The 21,620-nt window shown below is 35.3% G+C and overlaps 2 protein-coding genes across 2 annotated transcripts in view; one reads left to right on the top strand and one right to left on the bottom strand.

The window, feature by feature from the left end:
* kcnh1a (potassium voltage-gated channel, subfamily H (eag-related), member 1a) overlaps positions 1–1,477 on the bottom strand; it is a gene marked incomplete at its 5' end in the record, with an annotated part of 54,196 nt that extends 52,719 nt beyond the window's left edge. Inside the window, one exon of the mRNA XM_084096663.1 lies at positions 1,405–1,477. Within this exon, the coding sequence (XP_083952789.1) occupies positions 1,405–1,477 (73 nt within the window). The remainder of the gene's footprint in view (positions 1–1,404) is intronic.
* On the top strand, positions 1,412–20,899 carry plb1 (phospholipase B1). The gene is made up of 43 exons (XM_084096662.1): positions 1,412–1,544; positions 3,524–3,563; positions 3,889–3,948; positions 4,031–4,094; positions 4,957–4,991; positions 6,240–6,291; positions 6,381–6,417; positions 7,909–7,965; positions 8,075–8,143; positions 8,223–8,284; positions 8,373–8,454; positions 8,549–8,653; positions 9,135–9,203; positions 9,454–9,522; positions 9,834–9,923; positions 10,001–10,061; positions 10,145–10,203; positions 10,873–10,946; positions 11,759–11,802; positions 12,159–12,267; positions 13,603–13,654; positions 13,942–14,022; positions 14,144–14,209; positions 14,483–14,583; positions 14,715–14,796; positions 15,033–15,137; positions 15,245–15,340; positions 15,780–15,851; positions 15,935–16,012; positions 16,106–16,166; positions 16,674–16,732; positions 16,825–16,892; positions 16,985–17,028; positions 17,189–17,288; positions 17,370–17,421; positions 18,317–18,397; positions 18,614–18,679; positions 19,160–19,254; positions 19,360–19,441; positions 19,544–19,648; positions 19,801–19,896; positions 19,982–20,056; positions 20,152–20,899. The coding sequence occupies exons 1-43, from the start codon at positions 1,521–1,523 to the stop codon at positions 20,419–20,421; spliced, it is 3,249 nt and encodes a 1,082-aa protein (XP_083952788.1). The 5' UTR covers positions 1,412–1,520; the 3' UTR covers positions 20,422–20,899.
* The last annotated feature ends 721 nt before the right edge of the window (positions 20,900–21,620 follow it).

Genomic DNA, 21,620 nt, shown 5'->3' with positions numbered 1-21,620 from the left:
TTATTTTACAGCAAGTGCTGTCAGCGCTAAATGATGACCAGGGAGCAACATCTGCATAGTTACTTTCACCACAACTAAGCAGCTTTTAAATATCAACAGCACTGTTAAACCACTTTAACCACAAAAGAGTTTATCATTATAGAATTCAGACTATCGGTTTGTAAATTAACAGAAATTGGTATAGAACAATATTTAATGTCAAATGGGAAGTAGAAGGGGGAAAGAGAGAGAAAAAGAGGGAGGGAGGGAAAGATAGAAAGAGAGAGGGAGAGAGATAATGTAGGGATGGAAGAGGTTAAAGCACAAGTATTCTGCTCAGTGAGGTTTATACCTGTGTGTCTATGTGATAATGTCCAAACTGGAAGTTAAAGAAAACAGAAAAAGAGTTAAAATAACACAAACACACCAGAAGGTAGAGGAATTTGTCCTCCTGTTCTTCTCCAAGACGGCCATAACCCTATATGACCAAGCAGGTCATATACAGACATCAACGTTTGTAGAATATTAGAAGTCCTACTTAAATGAGATGTACATATTTTCAATATTTTTGAAAGCAGAATACAAGTTTAGAGATCTCTGAACTGTTAAGTGCTCAAGTGGATGGGGCAGAGGAGGTGTACACTGGGCATTTGTGGACAGCTGAGGTTCAGTCAGCTTTAAATGGACATAATGCATGTTTTTGCATATAACGGAACTTCGTAAATAAGAAAAGCGGTCCTGATGGATAAACATCAATAAAAGAGATCTTTGATTCTATTTTAAGGACCTTACAGTAGGGTGCAAAAATGCGATAGTGCTGGTGAAGATCCTCAGACAGTTTTCAACCTTTCAGCACTCTTAAATATTAATTGCTATTAAATATTAATCTAACCTAAACTTGTTCTCTTTCCCACAAAGCTTGATGGAAGGATGAATGAGAACAACTCAAATGGGTAAAGGCTGTCACGCAGAGGATACAGAATAATATCTTCCAGCAGCCCATTACTCTTTTTAAAGATTTATATAATTTTTATAATCTACAAATAAATTATGTATTTGATACAAGTGAGATATTTATGTTTATAGCCTATATAAGAAATCTAGAAAAAATAAGACTTAGGCTAAATATTATATATATTTAACGTTTGTTTCTAAATTATTATTATTATTATTATTTTGCTATTTTAAAACGTATTCACTACAGAATTCACCTGCATGTTGCCAGACACATTTAACTTTTTAGTGTGTATTTATGGTACAGTATATTGTCAAAAGTAGCCTACGTTGTCTTTAAGTAAAGGTCTATTCTAAGTCTTTTGTTTATTTACCCAAAGTTTTCGCTTGCTTTCTTTTTATCTGCGACACTACCGCTGATATTCTTTCTGTATGTGCGCTGTATGTATTGGATGTGGAGGTGCGTCTTACCGTTAGACCGTCGGACAATATTTTCCAGAAAAGTGTTTTGTGGGGCCACCAGTCCTCTGCGTCCCCCGGCCATCACGGCGGGTCATGCGCTCCAGTGTGTGCCCGGACCGGTCAACATGAAGTACCCGCACACGTCTCCGGTGAGTCTGTCGTCCACATGCCGCTGCCGCATCCAGTGATGTGTGGACCCGGGGCTCTCCTCACGCACTCCTCTCTCCTCCACCCCATTGATTCTCCACCATCGGCTTAATCTGCGAAACAGCGCCATCTATTGATTTACATGTGAAGCAGCAGGTGTTCCAATGTGAATCAATAGATGGCGCTGATTCGCTATTCGCTGATTAGAATTTGCAATGCATAATAACATCCACTATCTTTCCAATCTCTTAACGCCATCTGCTGGTGGATAGTTTTGCAAACATTTTTATGTTTTGGAAACTTTTTTGGTGTTTTTTTTGTTGTTGTCAATTAGGCTAAATGAACGAAAAGTCGAGGAAGAGACGATAATTATTAGTTCACTTAACAAATCTAACTTAATTTACAAAAAAAGGCCTATAGGCCTAGGATTACAATTTCCTGTAGCTCAAACAGTATAACGTTGGCGCTTGCAACGCCAAGTTCATGGGTTCGATTCCCAGGGAAAGCAAGAACTGATAAGAATGTAAATGTGTACCTTGAAATGCAATGTAAGTCGCTTTGGATAAAAGCGTCTTCCAAATGTGTAAATGTAAATGTCATCATCACAACAATTTAGATTACAGTAACAATAAAATGTTTCAAAACATAGTTCACTTACATTGACGTTACATAAATTAAAAAATTGTTATCCTCTTTCTGCCAATGTTAGCTCAGGGTTGAACGTTTATCTTATCAATGAGAGAAGCTGTACTGTAAATCTTCACAAATCTTAATGACTTTCCTCATTCTCAGTATCTATATCATATCTAATCAGATTCGAGATATGCGCCTGATCCTCAAACACGCATGGTGACAAAGCATGGTTATATATTGGTTGCCTATAACTGTTGAAATAGAATAACTGGCACTGAAATTAAAGTTTTAAGTCGGAACTCATTTATTGCAGTGTAAAAAAAAAAACTATAGATTTTCTAGTCTACTGGACATTTTGTGAAACAAAGACTGAATGTGAATTGAATTGTGAATTTAAACTACATCCATGTTAGACCAACAGAATTCCACCAAATGTCACAGTCAAACAGCTGTCTGAACAAATTTGAACAATATTGCTGAAATGTTAAGGGTTTGTGAGTTCCCAGCATGCACTGCAGCATGAATAAATTATGTGATTACTGTTATAGGATTATTGTTTGCGCTTTGCTGACATTTTTTTAAGAAAACTTGTTGTTTTGTCATTATTGTTAGTTATTTGTTGTATTGTGATATTAAGAGCGTATCTTTTTTTACATTTATTGATTGTCATAGTTTTTAAGGTTTTTGTGTCAAGTGTTTGCACATAGCATATTTCACTTAACATATCATATTTCACTTAACATATCATATCTGTATATCCTAATATACAATAAAATCAACTGATCTGTAGTTGCCTTCTATGTATTTATATTGCCAAAACAAAGAAGTGTAACTTTTTAAGACAATAGTTAAGAGAACTTAAAAAGCTGAATGCATCAAGTTGTGTTGAATTTAATTTATTTTACAGTGTATTCTAAAACAGATTTAGGAACAAAGAATAGTACCTTTTAAAACTACTCTGCAAAGCCTTTCCAATATCCACTTTTCACAGTCCTCTGATGGACCATCAGTTTTATGAACATCTTTCTTTTTTTCAGCGAATTTTTTTTGTTTTGTTATATCATCCTAAAACATAGAACTATAGGACTATAGACTTAGTCAATGTTATACCAATAAAACCCTTGATAAATGACAGGACAGATCTTTAATAATAAATCCCATATACCTTGAAACACACAAACTAACAGGAGGCGTGTCTGCGAGATTGAGGAAGATTACAGTTATATACCATACGCTTGAACAGTTTAGTTTCAGAACTGCTCTTTACTCCAGACGGCTCAAAGCAGAGAAGTGGATGTTTCTTTCCATCATGGGAATAAAAGATAGAACTTTCTCTTCCTTTGCACAGATTATGATCCTGGCCCTTCTAGCATGCATGTGTTCAGCAGGTATTTAATAACTCTTGATATTCTGCCACTATTCTTTCAATTTAATGCATAAAGCTTCCTTAGAGTATTATCCTGACATTTTATTGATGGTATTTTAGAAATGGGGTGATTTCACTTTTTTCAAGAAGTTAATCTGTCAAGGCGCATATTGAGACAGTTTCTTTCAGTCTTTGAGTTTTAAAAAAAAAATCCAAATCATCCAATGCAATTTAGGAAATGCATTTACAGAAATGTATTTGTCACTCCAAAATTGTGCTTCCATGTGAACGAGTCCAGTTTGTCCATGTGTGTCAGTGGCTTATAAGGGTTTGTTTTGTTTCTGCAGTTGAGTCTGGTCCCCTGTATTGTGCTGATTCATCCCCCTCACCTAGCACTCCAGTTTCTGGTAAGGGAATCTATAAGAATCTTATAAATAAACATCTAGGCTTGGTTTCAGTGTATAAATTGTCTTATTATCCTTTTCACAGTCCATTCTCTGCGGCCAGCTGATGTGGATGTGGTCTCTGCTCTGGTTTTGGCTGATGTGGAGAGGTATGTCCACATTTATCACAAGTGCATTAAAATATCAGTTAAGCTTCATTGGAACTGAGGCAGATTTTTAAGCTTGAAAAGAGATTAACATAGATCAGCACTTTAGTTTAAAGGTATAGCGGAGGATCTTTCCGAATTTTAGATAAGACCCGCCCTCTCCACTTTTTGAAAAGTTTGATTGATTCACCAGAATGATTGACAATTAGGAGGACCAATAGAATAGGATTCAAAAAAATCCTCCGCTATACCTTTAACTAAAGTTGACCCATTTAATACCTAATTTTAGGTAATTCTCTGAATTTAAAAGAACGTTAGCTAAAAAATTAAGCACACTGTTTGCTGCTGTCATAGTCCTTTCCACATTCTCTATTGTTAAACTGTCTAATTTTTTTGTTATTTCATATTTAAAACTACACTCTTAGGAAAAAAAGGTTCAGTGTGTTTTCTAGAGTTCTTGACTTGATTTTAAAGAACTCTTTATGCCAAAAAGGTTCTATATAAGTAGAAATCCTTAAATGAATACTTTCACATTTAACATGTTATTTAATTATTTTTAGTGATAAAGTATGTTTACGGGCTGTTTCATTCATAAACTTTAATCAAAATAAAACTAAATCCATAAAATGATCCCATGATGGGAACCTCTAAAAGGTTTATGAAGTGCCCGACAGAACCCTTTAAGGTTCTATATAGACCTATAGACCTATTCTATAAAGAGTTTATAACATATTTTTATACAACAAACAGCATATTAGCATTGCATAGAGCAAATTGACAATTCATTCAAATGATTAGGTTTCTTCATTCAGTGCTATTATAATGCCACCTAAAATGATTAAATTGGGTGTTTTTTTTATGGCAGATCTGATGAAACCAGAGCCCTGAACATGTTATCTGGTAAGGCTTCAGTCTTATAAAAATAAACAAATAATATCTTTACAGAACCTGCATTATACTCAAATTGCATTAGAATGTCATTATTGAATTTGGTTACACTTTATTTTGATGGTCCACTTTAGACTAACTATAAGTTTGCAGCTACATTTCAACTAACTCTCAGTAGAGTATTAGTAGACTGTAAGGTCAGGTGTTTGGGTTCTGGTTAGTAGAATATGTAGTAGAATAGTAGAAGTTGATATGTAGTTGCAAATGTACTTATAGTCAGTAGAATGTCTGTTGGGGGAGTATCAAAATAAAGTGTTTTGCAAATATTAAGCAGATAGTCTTTTAATTTAGTTGATATTTGCAAAGTTACTTTTAGTAGAATGTCTAATGTGAACAGTTGTATAAAAAGTATTATCCTGAATTTTCTCTCTTCCCATCTTTTTTTTTTTTTTTTTTTTTTTTTTGTTACTGAGTAACATATCGATTGCCCTTCACACATTTTTGTGTGATTTTCAGGTTTGATTAAACCAGATCTCTGTAGAAAGGTTTTGGAAAGATTTAGTCTGAGTCCTTGAAATGAAAGTCAAGGCCAGGGGAGAGATACACACAACCATGTATCTGAACAATTACACTACTGATTTTTAGATGTTCATTTTCTGAGATATGATAAATGATAAACCAAAAATAAAAACCTTTTATTACAAGGAACCTAACAGGAAGTCCTTCAAACATGTCCATAATCTCAATCAAATGTGATAATATTGTCTTATTTTAGCATGCACACTTAAGTACTTTGTTTTGGATTGATTCAGTTGGCGTGATTCTATTGGTCTGTTTACTACTGTTTGTGATAGGGTTATCAACATGTCTATTCTGATGTCCTCTGGAAGACCTCTGAAGATTGCAGATTTATTTATTTATTTATCTTTATTTCGCTATGTCCTTTAGAGTTTCTGTACATTTATCTTAAGGAGATAAGGTTTATATGTATAATTAGTCTAATAATTTGAATAATTTCTCAATGTTTGTCATGAAAATGGATAACTGATCAAAGATGGAACAAAAGAAGGGAAAACAGAAACTGCACTGATAACTGATAGTCAAGTCAATAAAGTAGCACTGACGCATGCTAAGCACAGATGTGTGCATGTGAGGTGATGGTGATATAATGATACTTTGCCGGTATCTTAAAGAGAGACAGAAGGCTTCAATAATTAACTTTCAAGATACAAAATAACATCTTTTCACTTTCTGCCTTAGAAATATTGTTCACCTTTAACCCTGATGTGTCAACTGTTCTACCTGACATAAGGTAATGTAGAAAGGAATTAATATTCACAAACTAATGACAGACCCTACATTTTTTATGTATGTTTACATATACATGTCTTTGTGTTACAGGAGTTTAAACATTTTGGAGTCTCTCAGCCCCACTCAGGTAAACATCCTCTACTGAACAATCAGTCAAACCTTTACAAAAGTCGGCCGCTGATGTGCGTTACGTATTTCTGTGTGTGACAAGACTTTCCAGTGATACGGACATTGCCATTGTTGATATTTACTTTAGTTCTGTAATGACAACTCTCAAAGAGATTGGCATGGTAATGGATATGGCAAAGTTAATGTATTTGGTCTTGGCGGTATAGATCTGCTACACTGCTGCTGCTGCAGAACAAGCACTGAGACATTCACAGACATGCTTCTGTAAGCATGTAAGATATTCTGCTGCTGCACATAAATGTAACATAGGCTACATGAAATAACCACCGCAGCAGATCTGTACAGGTGGAGCTGGGGAAGGTGGAGGGTTTCTGAAAGCACGCTGCAGACTTGCAAACACTATCAGAATTTGAATGTTGAGACGCAGCTCATTGGCTGCTTATGCAACAGCAACCAATCAGCTGCGCTATGTAGATAACAATGTGATCGCTACCAAATCGAGTTGAGGACCTACTATATCAGCCTGTGCCATCTAGAGTTTCATGCCAGAACTTGGTATTCACTGTCACTATATGGTTATGTGACACAAGGATGAGTAGATGCTGGATCTAGTTTCAGCAGCAAAACTTTAATAAACAATAAATAACAAAACAAAACAACCAAACTAATATAGACGTAAAAATGGACAAGGGACTAAACTAAACAATGAGTATGTATACTGAGACTAAATGAGTGAATTGACAAGAGGCAGGTGGACACAATAGATTGCTAAGGTAATAAACAACTATGAAACTAATGAATACAGAAAATATATTCAGGAACTGGGAACACAGAACTAAACCAAATCAGAACATAAACCTGACAAGTAAAAGATATTCACAGCTAGAGTGAGAACAAAAATGGGGAATGACACACGTTGGTTATTTGTTCATACGAAGAGAAGGTGCACAGTGTCATCCAAATACAATAACGCCACACGTAACACTAAACTAATGCAATAAACATTATTTAAACAACATAATATGAAACATAAAACCCTAATGCAGGTAATTAATAACAAAAATAGAAAGACTTATTTAAACAAAATACCATCAAAATGTAAAATGTTTGGAGGTAATTGTGAGAATGTCCGTTTATGTTTTTTCACTGTAATGTTTGTTCATAATTTTGAGAGAACCTTGCCAGAACGTTAGCCAAATGTCTGAGAACATTCCCTTTCAGATAGTCTATGTGTGTTAGTGTTGGGGATTTGTCTGCAGGCTGCATTGTTACGTGACAAGTAACTTTTTATGAGTGAGTCATTAATCATTCACTCAACTTAATTTTTCAAATTCATTCGGGATAGAAACACCACTAGTGTGTGTAGTGGTGGTATGGAAATAGACAAAGTAACTGTCCATATTGTGTCTAACATACATACTCATGTATTATATTTAAACAATGAGCAATCAGAGTCATAACCATCAAATGTTTTGTCATTCTCTCTCAGTGGAAGCTGCTCCTTCTGCTTATACCAGTTGATGAGCTCTTTGCGTGTACGGACCAGGTCAGACATTTCACCACAAATCCGATCAACCTCGATAGCATATCACATGGGACATAATAAACAATCAAACTCCAGCTATAATTCTGTATTATTCTGTATTTATGCTTAGGGCTTCAGTGAAAACTTTAATGCAACAGTGAATAGAGTGGAGCAAACACTGGACTCTCTTCATAAGAAGGTGAAGATTGAAACAAAAGTTTGAATCAGTTTACAATGAATAGAGTTTGTTTACAATAACAGCTTTCTCTCTTCTCTAGTTGAAACATACACTGGTTCATGTTGTTGTGTGGAGTGGACTGTCAGGTGAATCACATGACCGGTCAGTATTAGAGAACATTCTTTAAAACCAAATTCAGATGATATTCTGTGGTGAACAGTTTTATTTTATAAGGTGCTTATGTTTTTAGAGTCTGTAAGTTCCACTGTGAGGAAGGATATGATGAAAACAGACGCAGGCTGGATACAGTAGTGCTTATGGCTTCATTGCAGGTATGCACAACGTGTATACAAAACACACACACATCATATCTACTGTATACAAAAATATTTTGACATGATCAAACATTATGTGTGCATTAAACAGGAATCAGTCGGTGCTCTTCTAGAGAAAAGAGGCTGGTTCAGCGATCGGGAGGATTTCAGCGCAATGCTTCAGTCCAGTCCAGTGCACATCGATCTATCAGACCCAGTGAGTCTGTAACACTCAGAGATCATTTTGAACAGGCCACTAGATAGATAGATAGATAGATAGATAGATAGATAGATAGATAGATAGATAGATTGATTTAAATTGGTATAAAACTACCAAAAATGTATTTATATTGGTATTATATTGCACATGTATAGCATCAAAAACATTTGTAAAGGTCAGAACCAGTAATAATTCAATTTATTAATTTATTTAAAGTGCACTTGATATTTTAGTTGCACTTGAGGAAACTGAATAACTAAAAATGACTAAATATAAATCTAACCTTTCTAGTGATTCACTGAGTCAGACTTGTATGGAGACTTGAGAGTATGCTATTTGTATTTGATTCGATTTGCCTTTTTAAAAACACAGAAATGACTCACGCAGTGCCATAAACAAGCCCACTGTAGCAGTTTTGTATGGATGGATATATTGTCCCATTATTAAGCACAGTTGTTATTTTTTGACGTACTTTCAGATGAAAACCTTTACGTCTGACTCCTCACGTGACATAAGCATGTTGGCTTTACAACTCTGGACTAATTTGGTAAGTTTGCTATTAATGCAAGCAACGCATGTGTACACTATTCCCGTAGGTGAAATCCAGGACACCTTACTTTGAAGTGATAAATATCCTGATGTGACTGATAACAGATTGATAATCAGCTCTCGATGATAAGTATTAAACTGAGACCTTATTCAACCTTGAAAACCTCGAGCCACTTATCTAATCTTGCCTTTATATGAGGAAGAACTGGAGCCTTTGTTTTAACCAATCCTAATTTTGCTGTTTCCAGCTACAGCCAATGACCGACAAGACTGAGATGGATGGGCGGGGCATAGTCACCATTCCGTGTCCAACTGAGGTGACAGAGATATTTGATTTATGACATCTTCATAAAGCAAACTGCTGTTTCAGAGTGTTACAAAAAAATGTTCTCTGTACTTTCCAAAGTCTGTTTTACGCAAGTTTTAGTCCATCATTTGTGAAAAGTGTATTACACAACTGTGTATTTCAGTACCATCTCATTTGTACATCACTTGTAGCACTGATGTTGTTCAATATGTGTGTGAGTAAGTGACGTTATATGTTCAAGTCTGAACGTTCATATTTTTTTTCTAAACAGCCAGAAACATGCACATATGCTTTACTAAACATGTTGTTCTGTCCTCCTAGGAAAAGCCGTTTTTGCGAACACAGAAAAACTCAAACTTGGCAGAGCTCAGAATCTCACAACCAGAGGATCCCTTGCCACTTCTCGACCCAGTGAGTCCATTCTCACCATAAGCCCACCCTGTTGCGTTGACATATATGTCTCACTTGTGCTGCATCTGACCTTTCAGGTGATGGGGAGTGAGCTCATCTGTGAGGACAGGTCTCCATCTTCCAGCATCCCTACCTCAGGTAAACAGGGATCTAACACTTAGAACATTTTTCTTGGAATTATGGGAGTTTTTTAAGCTCCTTTCTGCCTGTCTCTTCTGTAGTCCATGCCCTACGGCCAGCCGACATCAAAGTGGTGGCAGCGATTGGTGATTCTTTGACGGTGATTATACATATATTCACAAATATACACTACCGTTGAAAAGTTTGGGGTTGGTAAGATTTTTTTGGAGAAAAAAAGTGTATTATGTTCACCAAAGCTGCATTTATTTGTTCAAAAATGCAGTGAAAACAGTAATATTGTGAAATATTATTATGTATATATTTTAAAATGTATTTTATTTCTGTGATGGCAAAGGTGAATTTCCAGCATCATTGCTCCAGTCTTCAGTGTCACATGATCCTTCAGAAATCATTCTAATATACTGATTTGGTGCTCAAGAAACATTTCTGATTATTTCCAATAGTGAAAACAGTTGTATCATTTGCTATTGCCGTGATATAATGTGAGTGAGTGACAGACAGGATGTCCAGTGAACACATCATCAGAGAAGAGATGAGATTGCATTGCTGGAGGGAGGGAGGGGAAATTATATTGATGAAAGATTATGAGGGCACATCCATTAAAAGAATTATGTGCACGAATAAATAATATATATATATATAAATAATACTGCAATATTCCATAAAAAAAGAATTGTCCATATTGATTTCCTGGTGACAATTAAAAAAAAATCTTACTGACCCCAAAATTTTGAACCATAGAGTAAATGCTACTTTTGTACATTGTTTTGTGCAGTTTTATGATGTCATTTCTTTTGCCCAAAAACAGGCAGCGAATGGGGTGGGTGCTGCACAAAACAACCTCCTGGGTGTGATCACAGAGTATCGCGGCCTGTCATGGTGGTGAGTGTCTATCCTGATCATAATGTAAACCATCAGTTTAGTGCAGACAGATGATGCTGGTTTAGGCTGCGTTTACACTTGGCATTAACATGCGACCTGTATCCGGACGATGTCATACACATACACATTGTGACATACACATTGAAAAGACAAAAACGCGTTTCTGATAGGAATGTAATCTGATCAGTGTGCCTTGGGGTGCGTTTCCCGAAAGCATCGTTGGCCAACTATGGTCGCAAGTTCATCGCAATGTCCAATGAACTCTATTGGTAACGAGGGAACTTGCGACCATAGTTGGCTAACGATGCTTTCGGGAAACGCACCCCTGGTCCAGAGGTAGACGAGGACGCATGGATCGTTGGTCAGTGTAATGTAAATGCAATCTAGCCATCATCTCTGCATTCACAGGTCGACGTCATATAAATCCTGTCCAACTCTCTCTGAAGGCTGTTGGAAAATAATGGACGCACTCAGTTTTGACAAGAAATTAAACGTATTTCAACTTGACAATAATTTTAAACTAGTTATTTATGATAATTATGATATCCTCTGTGTCATCTTTCATTTTAATTGTGCAACATTATCTGAATCTGCGAGCTCTCCTCTCAGTCATGGAATGCGATCAGATATCTAGATATAGAGACCACTTGATGTGAACAAATGTGAACGCGCCGTGTCCTGATTGACTGATCGCATGTTAATGCCAAGTGTTTTATCCCTATGATTATTGGGGAAAGAATCTGAATGATCAATGATCTCATGAAGCAGAAGACAGTCATGTTTCATTTTGTTCGCCTCTCTTTTATTCTCAGCATCGGCGGAAATGAGAACCTTACAACTATAACCACCTTACCAAGTATGTGCAAGCTCTCATATTACTGTGATGCTCTTATTATTATGTAGGCTACTGTCAATTTCTGATTAATCGTTGATTGGAAATGTAATAAACTTTTGGAAATGTTTTAATTACTTAATAGCTGATCATTAGTTTATAAATAGCTGCTTTTTAAATCTCTACCCTTATACTAACTTGTAGTCCAGGGGTGAAAGCTTGAGTTGAGTGTCATGCTAGATTCCCTTCTTAACAAAGAGCAAGCCAAATGTGTTACCCTTACTATTCTCTTTACCTTTGCCATTTTCAAGGAATCGATAGGCAAGTGAATTAGATTTTGAGTGATTATGTATATAAGATAATGTTTGTTTGTTATTTAGATATATTGAGAGTTTTCAACCCTTCACTGACTGGCTATTCCACTGGAAAAGGAGATGAGGATTCTGCACAAAGTTTTCTGAACCAAGCAGTACCAGGAGCCAAAGCTGAGTGAGTTTCTCATCTTATAAACCAGTTACTGAATAAATGAATGAGTATGAAGCATATATATATATATATATATATATATATATATATATATATACAGTCACATGGCCTATATATATTAGGTCTGTCAATAGATTCAACTTTTCAATCTATTGACATTATTAATTAATCTTTTCATGAAATTAAGCATACTTTGTTTATCTTGTTTAACGTGTTTATTTTGTCATCATTTGCTATATTTAGCAAATAATCAGATTGAAGGGTGATTTTCACAAAAATGTAGGCTACTTTCTGCAAGCTTTCTTCAAGGTAAATTTAGGTGTCTTTCCAAAAAAGGACTGTAAAGAGGTTAATAGTTGTGGGAAGGAGAAGGCGGGAACCGGCGAACATTTAACAAACTTTAATTCCAAAATAAACAAACACCAAACAAAAGTAAAAGATAGCAGCCCCTCACGGACGACTGCCACACACACATAAACAAAACATAACATAAAATCCAGGCCTAGTCCTCTCTCTTCCTTCACTGTCGTCGCTCTTCCTTTTATGCCCCTGTAGCTCCTCTGTGAGAGATACGAGGCAGGTGCGGCATTTTTTCACGGCTCTCGGCCCCGTCCTGCTTGCCACAAGGACACTTTCAGACTCCAAAAGGACACCAAATAACCAAGTAATATATGGAGTCCATATAATTCATAAATTTATGCACACCACAGCACACACGAAAAAAAAAAAAAAAACATTACAGAAAAAAACTTTTCCGAATTCATTGTATGTGTACAATGCAACAGCAAGAGCTTGTTTACATTTTAGACGAGTCGAGTTGCCATACACAATAAGACCACATGGAGATGCCAAAAAAAGAGCACACACACAAGGTTTGTTTGTGCATCAGTAGTCTTAAAATGATCTGATCGCAAACAGAGAAGCGAAATGGGGTTAAAGCCAAAGGGTAGAAATTTCCACCTACCAGTGTTACAGGTGCTTGTGCCACTGTAGATGCTCAATGTGATAAACTCCCGACTTCTAATTATCATCTAACTGTGTGACGTAAATTACGCTAATGATGCAATTTCACCTGCTTCAGTAATTTATTTGCGATAAATTATTTTAACGCGTAAGAATTACAAATTAATCGCATGTGTTAACACGTTATAACGTCGACAGCCCTAATATCTATTATAATAATATCATTACAATTTAAAACATTATAAATATAATTTCTGTCACTTTTGATCAATTAATGGCATCCTTGCTGAATAAAAAGTATATATTATTATTTATTTATTTTAAATCTTACAGACCCCAAACTTTTGAGTAAAATCCATTTTTTTCATTTTGCAGTGATCTGGTCAGTCAAGTCCGTGCTGTCATTAAAAGAATGAAAGAAGACTCGGTAAGTCATTTGCAAAATCTCATACATTCACACACATTTGCTTTTCTATTGTAGTTGGAAATGTTGTCATAATGTAATGAGTTAATGGTATGTTCAACCCTCCGATTTTCATTAAGGTATTAATTAGTTTGCTTATATGTTTTTTGAACTATTTTCTATCAGGTTTTACTATTCTTGTGACAGATATTTAGTCCCCACAATGTAGGCAAAACCTGACCTGCACACACAAGCATGGTGCTAAATCTGAATCTCATTTAGACTATCTGAGTATTTCTGTCTCTTTTCAGCGAATTGATTTCCAGAATGATTGGAAGATTATCACGGTCTTCATTGGAGGAAATGACCTGTGCGACCACTGCTCTGATAGTGTACGCTGATATTAATAAAGCCAGTTTATTTATTATCAGTTTCAGTTTCAGTTTCAATAGATCTACAATTATATAGTGTCTCTACTTTTCTTTATCATTCTCTTTCTCTATCTCTCCTCAGCGATACTATTCTCCTGATAACATTGTGAAGTATATTCGTGAGGCTTTGGACATTTTACATAATGAGGTGAGGCATTTTTGGCTTCAAAATGTAAACATGGAAATAAGGATTTAAGATTTTTTGAAAAAAACGTAAGAACAAAAATACTATGGAATTTAAAATGGAGAATAATTGTAAAAATACATATGTCTTTTTCAAATCTAAAGTGTCTGAAAAAATAGTTAAACACACACAATTTCTATTAATCAGGGATGCCAGATTATTGGTAGTAAACCGACACCAATCTTAAAATGTAAATCCCAGCTGCCTGTATGAGTTCAATCATGTCTTCTTCTCCAGGTCCCTCGTGCCCTGGTGAACCTAGTGGAGCTCCTGGATATAGTTCCACTGCGCCGTCTCCATCAGGACACCAGTTTAGGCTGCCCTACCTGGATAGTCAAGTGAGTTTTGCCCTACAAACAACTGGTTCTTCTGATTTCCACTAGACTCAGTTAGAAGACTTAATTTCTGAAAGTTTTGGTACTGTTCATGTTTGTCTTTCATTATTTTGCTTTGTGTTACATTTTTTTAGAATTATGTGTGGCTGTGTTCTGAAACCCAAAGATGAATCTTATGAATTCCACATGTTGCAGGAGTTTAACAAAGCCTACCAGGTACACAACTTATTACATGAATATGAATTAAAAAAATTATGTAAACGTCTGTATATTTATTATGAATTCATTTTGTGAAAACGTCAGTATATTTATTGTGAATGTAACGTTTTGATTATTTATAATATAAAGCAATTATACAGCTGTAAATACTTAGTAATATTATTAATGTTAATGTAACTGTGTTAAATGATCTATTAATATTGAATATATGCTGTGTTGTGTTTTATTCTCAGCGTGGTATGAGGGAGCTGGTGGACTCTGGGCGATATGACACACATGATAACTTCACCGTGGTCTTACAGCCATTCTTCAGAAATGTGTTTCTCCCCTTGCTGGAGGTGCTGGACAATCTTATTTGAACAAACCTAAAATCTAACTAATCGTTACTACTTCTTGATACACTTGTTCTCATTCTATTTCTGTCATTATTTCCATGGTCTTTTAGAATGGGAAACCTGACCGTTCCTATTTCGCTCCGGACTGTTTTCATCTCAGTCAAAAAGCTCAGACGCTCATGGCTCGGGCTCTCTGGAACAACTTGGTGAGTATGAGAATTTATTTTATTTTTTTTTAATGCATATTTTTATTTATACAGTTGTATATACGCTACATAAAGCACCCATATGTACATAAATCTTCTAATCTATAGATGTTTTTTTTCTTCATTTATTATTATTTTTTATTTTCTTAATCTTACTTATTTAAAAGTTCTTTCTATCCTCTTGTGTTATGTATGTATGTATGGACCCAGAGCTCCTGGAAACCACAACAAAGTCCTTGTGTTTTCGTGCACACTTGGCGAATAAAGCTAATTCTAATTCTGATTCTGAAAGATTAGATACACAGAATAGTGTATTAACCTAATATTTTATTATTAATATAGGGGGGGGGTCAATACTTTTTCTTAATATATTGTCATTTTACAGCATGATAATTCTCAAAATGGTTTCATTCCCTCCCTCTTTGCCCCTTTTACTCAGATGGAGCCTTTAGGTAATAAGACAGATAAGGAGGATTTTACTGCAGGTATCCCTCTTAAATGCCCAGAAAAGGTGAGTTTACTTCTACATTTTATAACATAAAATAAACTCTATAATTCTGTCACATGGTAACACTGTTTCATAATCTTCTTTAGTCCTCCCCCTATTTGAAGACCTATCATAACAGCAATTACACATACAAAACCCCTCCTCCTACTCCTCCACCCACAACAGTAAGTCACACAAATGTATTATGTTCATAAAGTAGAATACTGCCTTAAAGGGATAAAAATGTATTATGAAATGATTTCTCACCATCATTTTAGAATTGGGGAAGTGATTTCTCATGTGTGGATACAGCACCCTCTGACACTGTACCAACATCTGGTAAGAGAGAGTACAAATGTCTCTCCTCTCTGGTAAAAGAGAAAAAAATATTTTTTCCCATCAAATAACTAATTAACTAACTAACTAAGGGCAAAGTAAATTAAATTAGTATTCTGAGAGGTCTTCCCCTGATGATGTGTTTCTATCAGTGTTGTCTTTTGGTTTTTAATCTAAATTTAAATGTATGTAAAATTATAAAAGATGTTGTCTATAGAGCTGAAATATTTTGTTAATGAAAAGTAGCTTGAATTTACAAAATACCATGCTGTAATCTCAAAAAAGTATTAAGGAGGATAAAATAAAGATTAGTAGATCTAAATGCAAGTAAAAGCAGAAACCGTAATTATGTGCATAGGTTTATGGATAGAGACAATAGAGACAAGACAGGCTTTCACTGTGTACAGACACCCTGCATTGTTTATTATCTTTCTAAGTCCGAGTACCCTGCAATGGAGCTGTGTTGTATCCGGTATCCAGGATATTCACCTTATCACATTTGTTTTTCAGTTCACAGGCTGCGTCCAGGTGACATTAAAGTGGTGGCGTCTCTGGGAGATTCACTTACAGTAAGTATGGGTGTATGTTTGTGTATATTGCTGTGTTTTGTCATGTTGTAAACACCTCTCTCTATCTCTCTATCTCTCTCTGCATTTGTCAGGCTGGCTTTGGTGCAAAAGCTAAAAACCTTCTGCAGTTGGTAGATGAGGAGCGAGGAGTTTCCTGGAGGTGAGTTTGTGTCAGCCTATGCTTATGGATTTTTTTTTTGTTATATTCTCTGCATGTTTTCATAAAGTGTCTATGTTTAATTTGATTGACAGCATTGGTGGGGATGATACTTTGGAAACTGTCACGACATTGCCAAGTGAGTATTTTCTTATGTAACACTTTGTCATTTTTATTGGTTGTTATTAGCAGTGTTGCTTAGTAAAGAGACTCTAATCGCTCTAAACATTATTATCAGATTTGATTCTTGTTTAATAACATAATGATCACCAGTGCCCTGCATCATTATTTGTTATCAGACATCCTTAAGAAGTTCAATCCAAGTGTCTTCGGCTTTTCAAAAGGAAAAAGTAAAAGGCCAAATGGCTTCAATATGGCAGTGAGCGGTGCCAAAGCCAAGTGAGGAACACACATACACATATACACACAAACACAATTCACAGTATCGTCTCATCTAATGGATTCTTTCTCTCTGTTCAGTAATATTCCAGCACAAGTGAAGGATCTTATCACAGCTTTAAAGGAGAGCATGGTCAGTATGTTTATTTAATCTATTAAGTTGTTCTGAACCATTTTGTGGTGAATAAATAAAAAAATACATACAAATGACAATATTTGTTGTCTTTTGTCATTATATAAATACACTTCCCGTCCAAGTTGCTGTTTGAATTTAAATAGGCAAATGCTTAAGAGTCCATGATTGGATCATTATTGCAGTGATTATTATGTTTCTAGCATGTTATATGTTTGGCAACAGTTCTTCTAACCTAATTGATGGAGTGTGTAGTTTTTCATTTCTTAAACAACCATTTTTTGAGTTTAGTCATGTTTAGATTTTGCTTTTGATCTCCTTTTCTGTTCTGTTCATGTCTGTTTCTAGGTTGGTTTTCTTGTTGTTAATTACTAGTAGGAAGTAGGAAGACACATCATAGCTGTTTTCATCAAGAGGAGCATCAACTTTTGGTCAAGATCTTTTATTGGCAATGCAAGAGTCAAGCACTCTTTAAAGTCTACTCCAGCACATCCCAAAGACTTTCAATGAATTTAAGGCCTTCTTTCACAATTCGAGCCTAATGAATCTTGGCTTTGTCATCCTGGAATATGGCCATGATGTGTCTTCCTACATGGTTGTTTAAGAAATGAAAAACTACACACTCCATCAATTAGGGTTAGAAGAACTGTTGCCAAACATATAACATGCTAGAAACATAATAATCACTGCAAAAATGATCCAATCACAGACTCTTAAGCATTTGCATATTCAAATCCAAACAGCGACTTTTTTTCACCTGGGCAGTGTATATTTTGTATGTGCCAACCAGTTGCTGCACAAAGCAAATTCCACCAATTGTTGTGTGACAATAAAGACAATAACCTAATTTATTCAAATAAATGTTTTTATGCCACACTACACTCTTTTTTTACAGGAAGTGGACTTTGAGAAGGATTGGAAGCTGGTGACACTGTTTATTGGGGGTAATGACCTTTGCCAGTACTGTTATGACCGGGTGAGTGGATGATTCTTAATAAATGCTTTCATCTCCTCATCATAAATGGTTTCTTCTTATGCCATAGAACCTCAGCAGTGACCTTTAAGCAGCTAAAATACATTCTGATATTAGCTAACAGAGATGTGCCATTGCGTCATTGCCATTGTGTTGTTTTTTAAGACCAGCAAACAACAATTCAATTTATTTTTCTGTGTTGTGTTTTTCTCTACCCAGGCTTCTCTGTCCCCTTCTAAGTACATCGGTCACATCAGAGACAGTCTGGACATGCTGTACAATGAGGTGAGAGAGATGATCACATTCTTTCAGTGGGTAAATCTCATGAAAACATGTCTGGCCACTGTAGAAGCTTGTTTCCAACACGGAATTTAAAAAAAATGGTAATTGCCTTTTCAGCTCGCAATTCGGATCTTATAACTCATAATTATGAGTTTATATCTCACAACTCTGAGAAAAAAAGTCAGAATATGCGAGAAGTCAGAATATGCAATATGCAATTTTTCTCCCGCAATTGCGAGTTTATATCTCGCAAAATACTTTATTTCTTGTGATTCTGAATCAATATCTCACAATTCTGAGTCTATATCTAAACTAGTTAGAATATTGAGATAAAAAGTATTAAAAGTAATTCTTATTACTTAGTAAATAATTTTGCCTAACAAAAATAAGGCTTTTTGCAAAGTTACATTATTTTCATGACAATTACACACATGTACACGTATAATTAACACATTTAAAATGATGTTGTGTGTGTCTGTGTAGGTTCCCAGAGTGCTGGTAAATTTTGTGGAAATCTTAGAGATCAATGATCTGCGTTTAGTAAAGAGGGACACACTGGGCTGCAGCCTCCTGCAAAAGTAAATCAATTAATCAATGAAATATTAAACATTCATCTGAAAACCTGTGTGGATTTCATGTTCTTATGTACACTAACAGCATTTTCATGACTGTGTGTGTGACAGGAACTTGTGTCCATGTTTTCTGAATCCCGGTGAGAACTCTCGAGAAATGAATGAAATAAAGAAGGTCAACAAAGATCTGCAGGTCTGTAGCCAATCAAGTTGTCAGTTCATTTATAACTGATCAGCTGAGTGGGCTTTGGTTTATCTTGACCTTCAATAATAAAAGTGTTGCTTTCTGTGCCAGACGGAGACTAAAAAGCTGGTGTATGGGGGACGGTATGACGGAAGACAGGACTTTACGGTGGTGCTACAGCCCTTCTTCGAGAACTCTGTTGTTCCGATGATCGAGGTTAGCTTCCTTAAAACATCTCTAACAGAGCTCATGTTTCATGAGATCACATTAACACATTAGGACATGTTTAAATATGTTAATAGCTATCAAACCTTGAGTCTCAGTATCAGGGCCAATGTTAACAGATGAAATGTCTCTCTCTGCTTTAGGATGGCACACCAGACCTGACTTTCTTCTCTGTGGACTGTTTTCATTTCTCTGAGCATGGACATGCAGAGATGGCTATTTCGCTCTGGAACAACATGGTAAATACACTTGCACACCATTTATGAAAATCTCACAGAAGCTTTCCTGCATTTAACAGCACTTCTCCTGTATTGTGGTTTTAAGCTGGAGCCTTTGGGGAGTAAACAAAACTATAATAATTTCACATATGACCGCAGTAAGATTCACTGTCCCACAAAGGTGAGTAAATAACCAATGGAAGCTGGAAGAGAACAATAACCAATATATGATAAAATGGTCTTTCAAATAATGATTTTCCTTCGTATCTTCTCCAGGAGCATCCCTTCATTTTTACAAAAATAAACAGTGGCTCTGACGTCCCTACAACTGCCACTCCCACCACAGTTGCCCCGGGCACCCCTCTCCCCGCAGATTGCCCCAACGATTCTGTGCCAGCCTGGGCAGCTGCCATTCTGGCTGTAGGAGGCTTGGTGATTGGTTTGGGCATAACCTGGATGATCTTCTACTACAGAGAACGAAGGAACAGAAAGAGAAACCAGACTGAAATGAAATGTCTGGATGAAATGAACGGAACGAAGTTCTAATAACTTTTTTTAAATTGCATATATAAAGTTAATTATTTTACAACAGACTAAACCCATGCCTAAGCATTCCCCTAAAATAAATATTTTTGTATTTTCTAATTAAAAGCATATATATATATATATATATATATATATATATCATAAATATATTTTTCATATTTATAGTTTTAACAGGTGAGGATATTTTTGACCTCAAACCCTCACAAATTCACATACATTGTTTGTTTTTGAAAGTGTTCAGATGTCAGTAAATTAATTTATTGCTGTAAATTATTTATACAACAAATAATTTTGATACTTAAACAAAAGTATATCAGTCATTATATTTTCATTTGAAAGTAATTGAAAATTAAATGTTTAATTTAATTTTATTATTTGTTGTTTGATTGTGTTATATGTATATTATAAAATGTTTACAGGGTATTGTTTTTGACCCTTTAGTGTTTCCATGAGCAATAAAATCATTTTTTGTTAAACCAAGCCTGTATCTGACTATATCAATACACACGTGTAATATGTTTAACTGTATATTTGTAATTCTATTATTTTTGCCACTATTTGTTACTGTTACTGAAAAATAAGAATTACAACTTCGAATATATTTTCTTTTTTGTGTGTGTGTTTTGTTAATCTTTTTTTAAATCTTCTGTTCTCTTAACTTTTGTGTTTCGTTCCTTTTCTTTTCTGTTCAAGCTCATCTGATATGACCAAATATGAAATCAGTATCGAGTCAGTTCATGACTTTCAGCTGAGTCTTTCAGTTTTTCACCAATAGATGGCAGCTTCGCCAGTAGCGCAACGGAGCCTAGACTAAAAGCCTAAACGAAAAGTTACGATAAATATGACTGAAATATTATAATAAAGCAAACAAAATCATTGTTAAATGTATGATCATTTTGACGCCCAGGAATGGGAAACCAATGGCTTGAAAACATGCAATAAACAAAATTGGAATTAATTAATTTTAAGAATTAAATTCCGTTTTAATCACGTTGATATGGCTAAAGAAACGCACTCTTGTGCGAATCAAGCTCAATAAATTGATTACAAAATATAAGTAAATAAATAAATGCCACGTGTAATTCCCTTCCAGGTGGATTTTTATCAGAGTAGGATAAAATCCACCTGGAAGGGAAACCAAATACACAAATAGCAAGACGTTGAACAATAGAAAATACCATTAACAATTAAGTTGCTTT

The sequence above is a fragment of the Abramis brama genome (genome assembly GCF_963993115.1).
Source record: "Abramis brama genome assembly, chromosome: 21".
NCBI lineage: Eukaryota > Metazoa > Chordata > Actinopteri > Cypriniformes > Leuciscidae > Abramis > Abramis brama.
This window is presented reverse-complemented; position numbering and strand designations above follow the sequence as displayed.

What these genes read in the sequence shown, in the direction of transcription:
- plb1 (XM_084096662.1), top strand. Translation starts at nt 1,521, where the DNA reads ATGAAGTACCCGCACACGTCTCCG. An exon ending in AGTCTCTCAGCCCCACTCAG is followed by an intron (nt 6,418 to 7,908) that starts GTAAACATCCTC and finishes ATTCTCTCTCAG; the next exon opens with TGGAAGCTGCTCCTTCTGCT. An exon ending in AACTATAACCACCTTACCAA is followed by an intron (nt 11,803 to 12,158) that starts GTATGTGCAAGC and finishes TTTGTTATTTAG; the next exon opens with ATATATTGAGAGTTTTCAAC.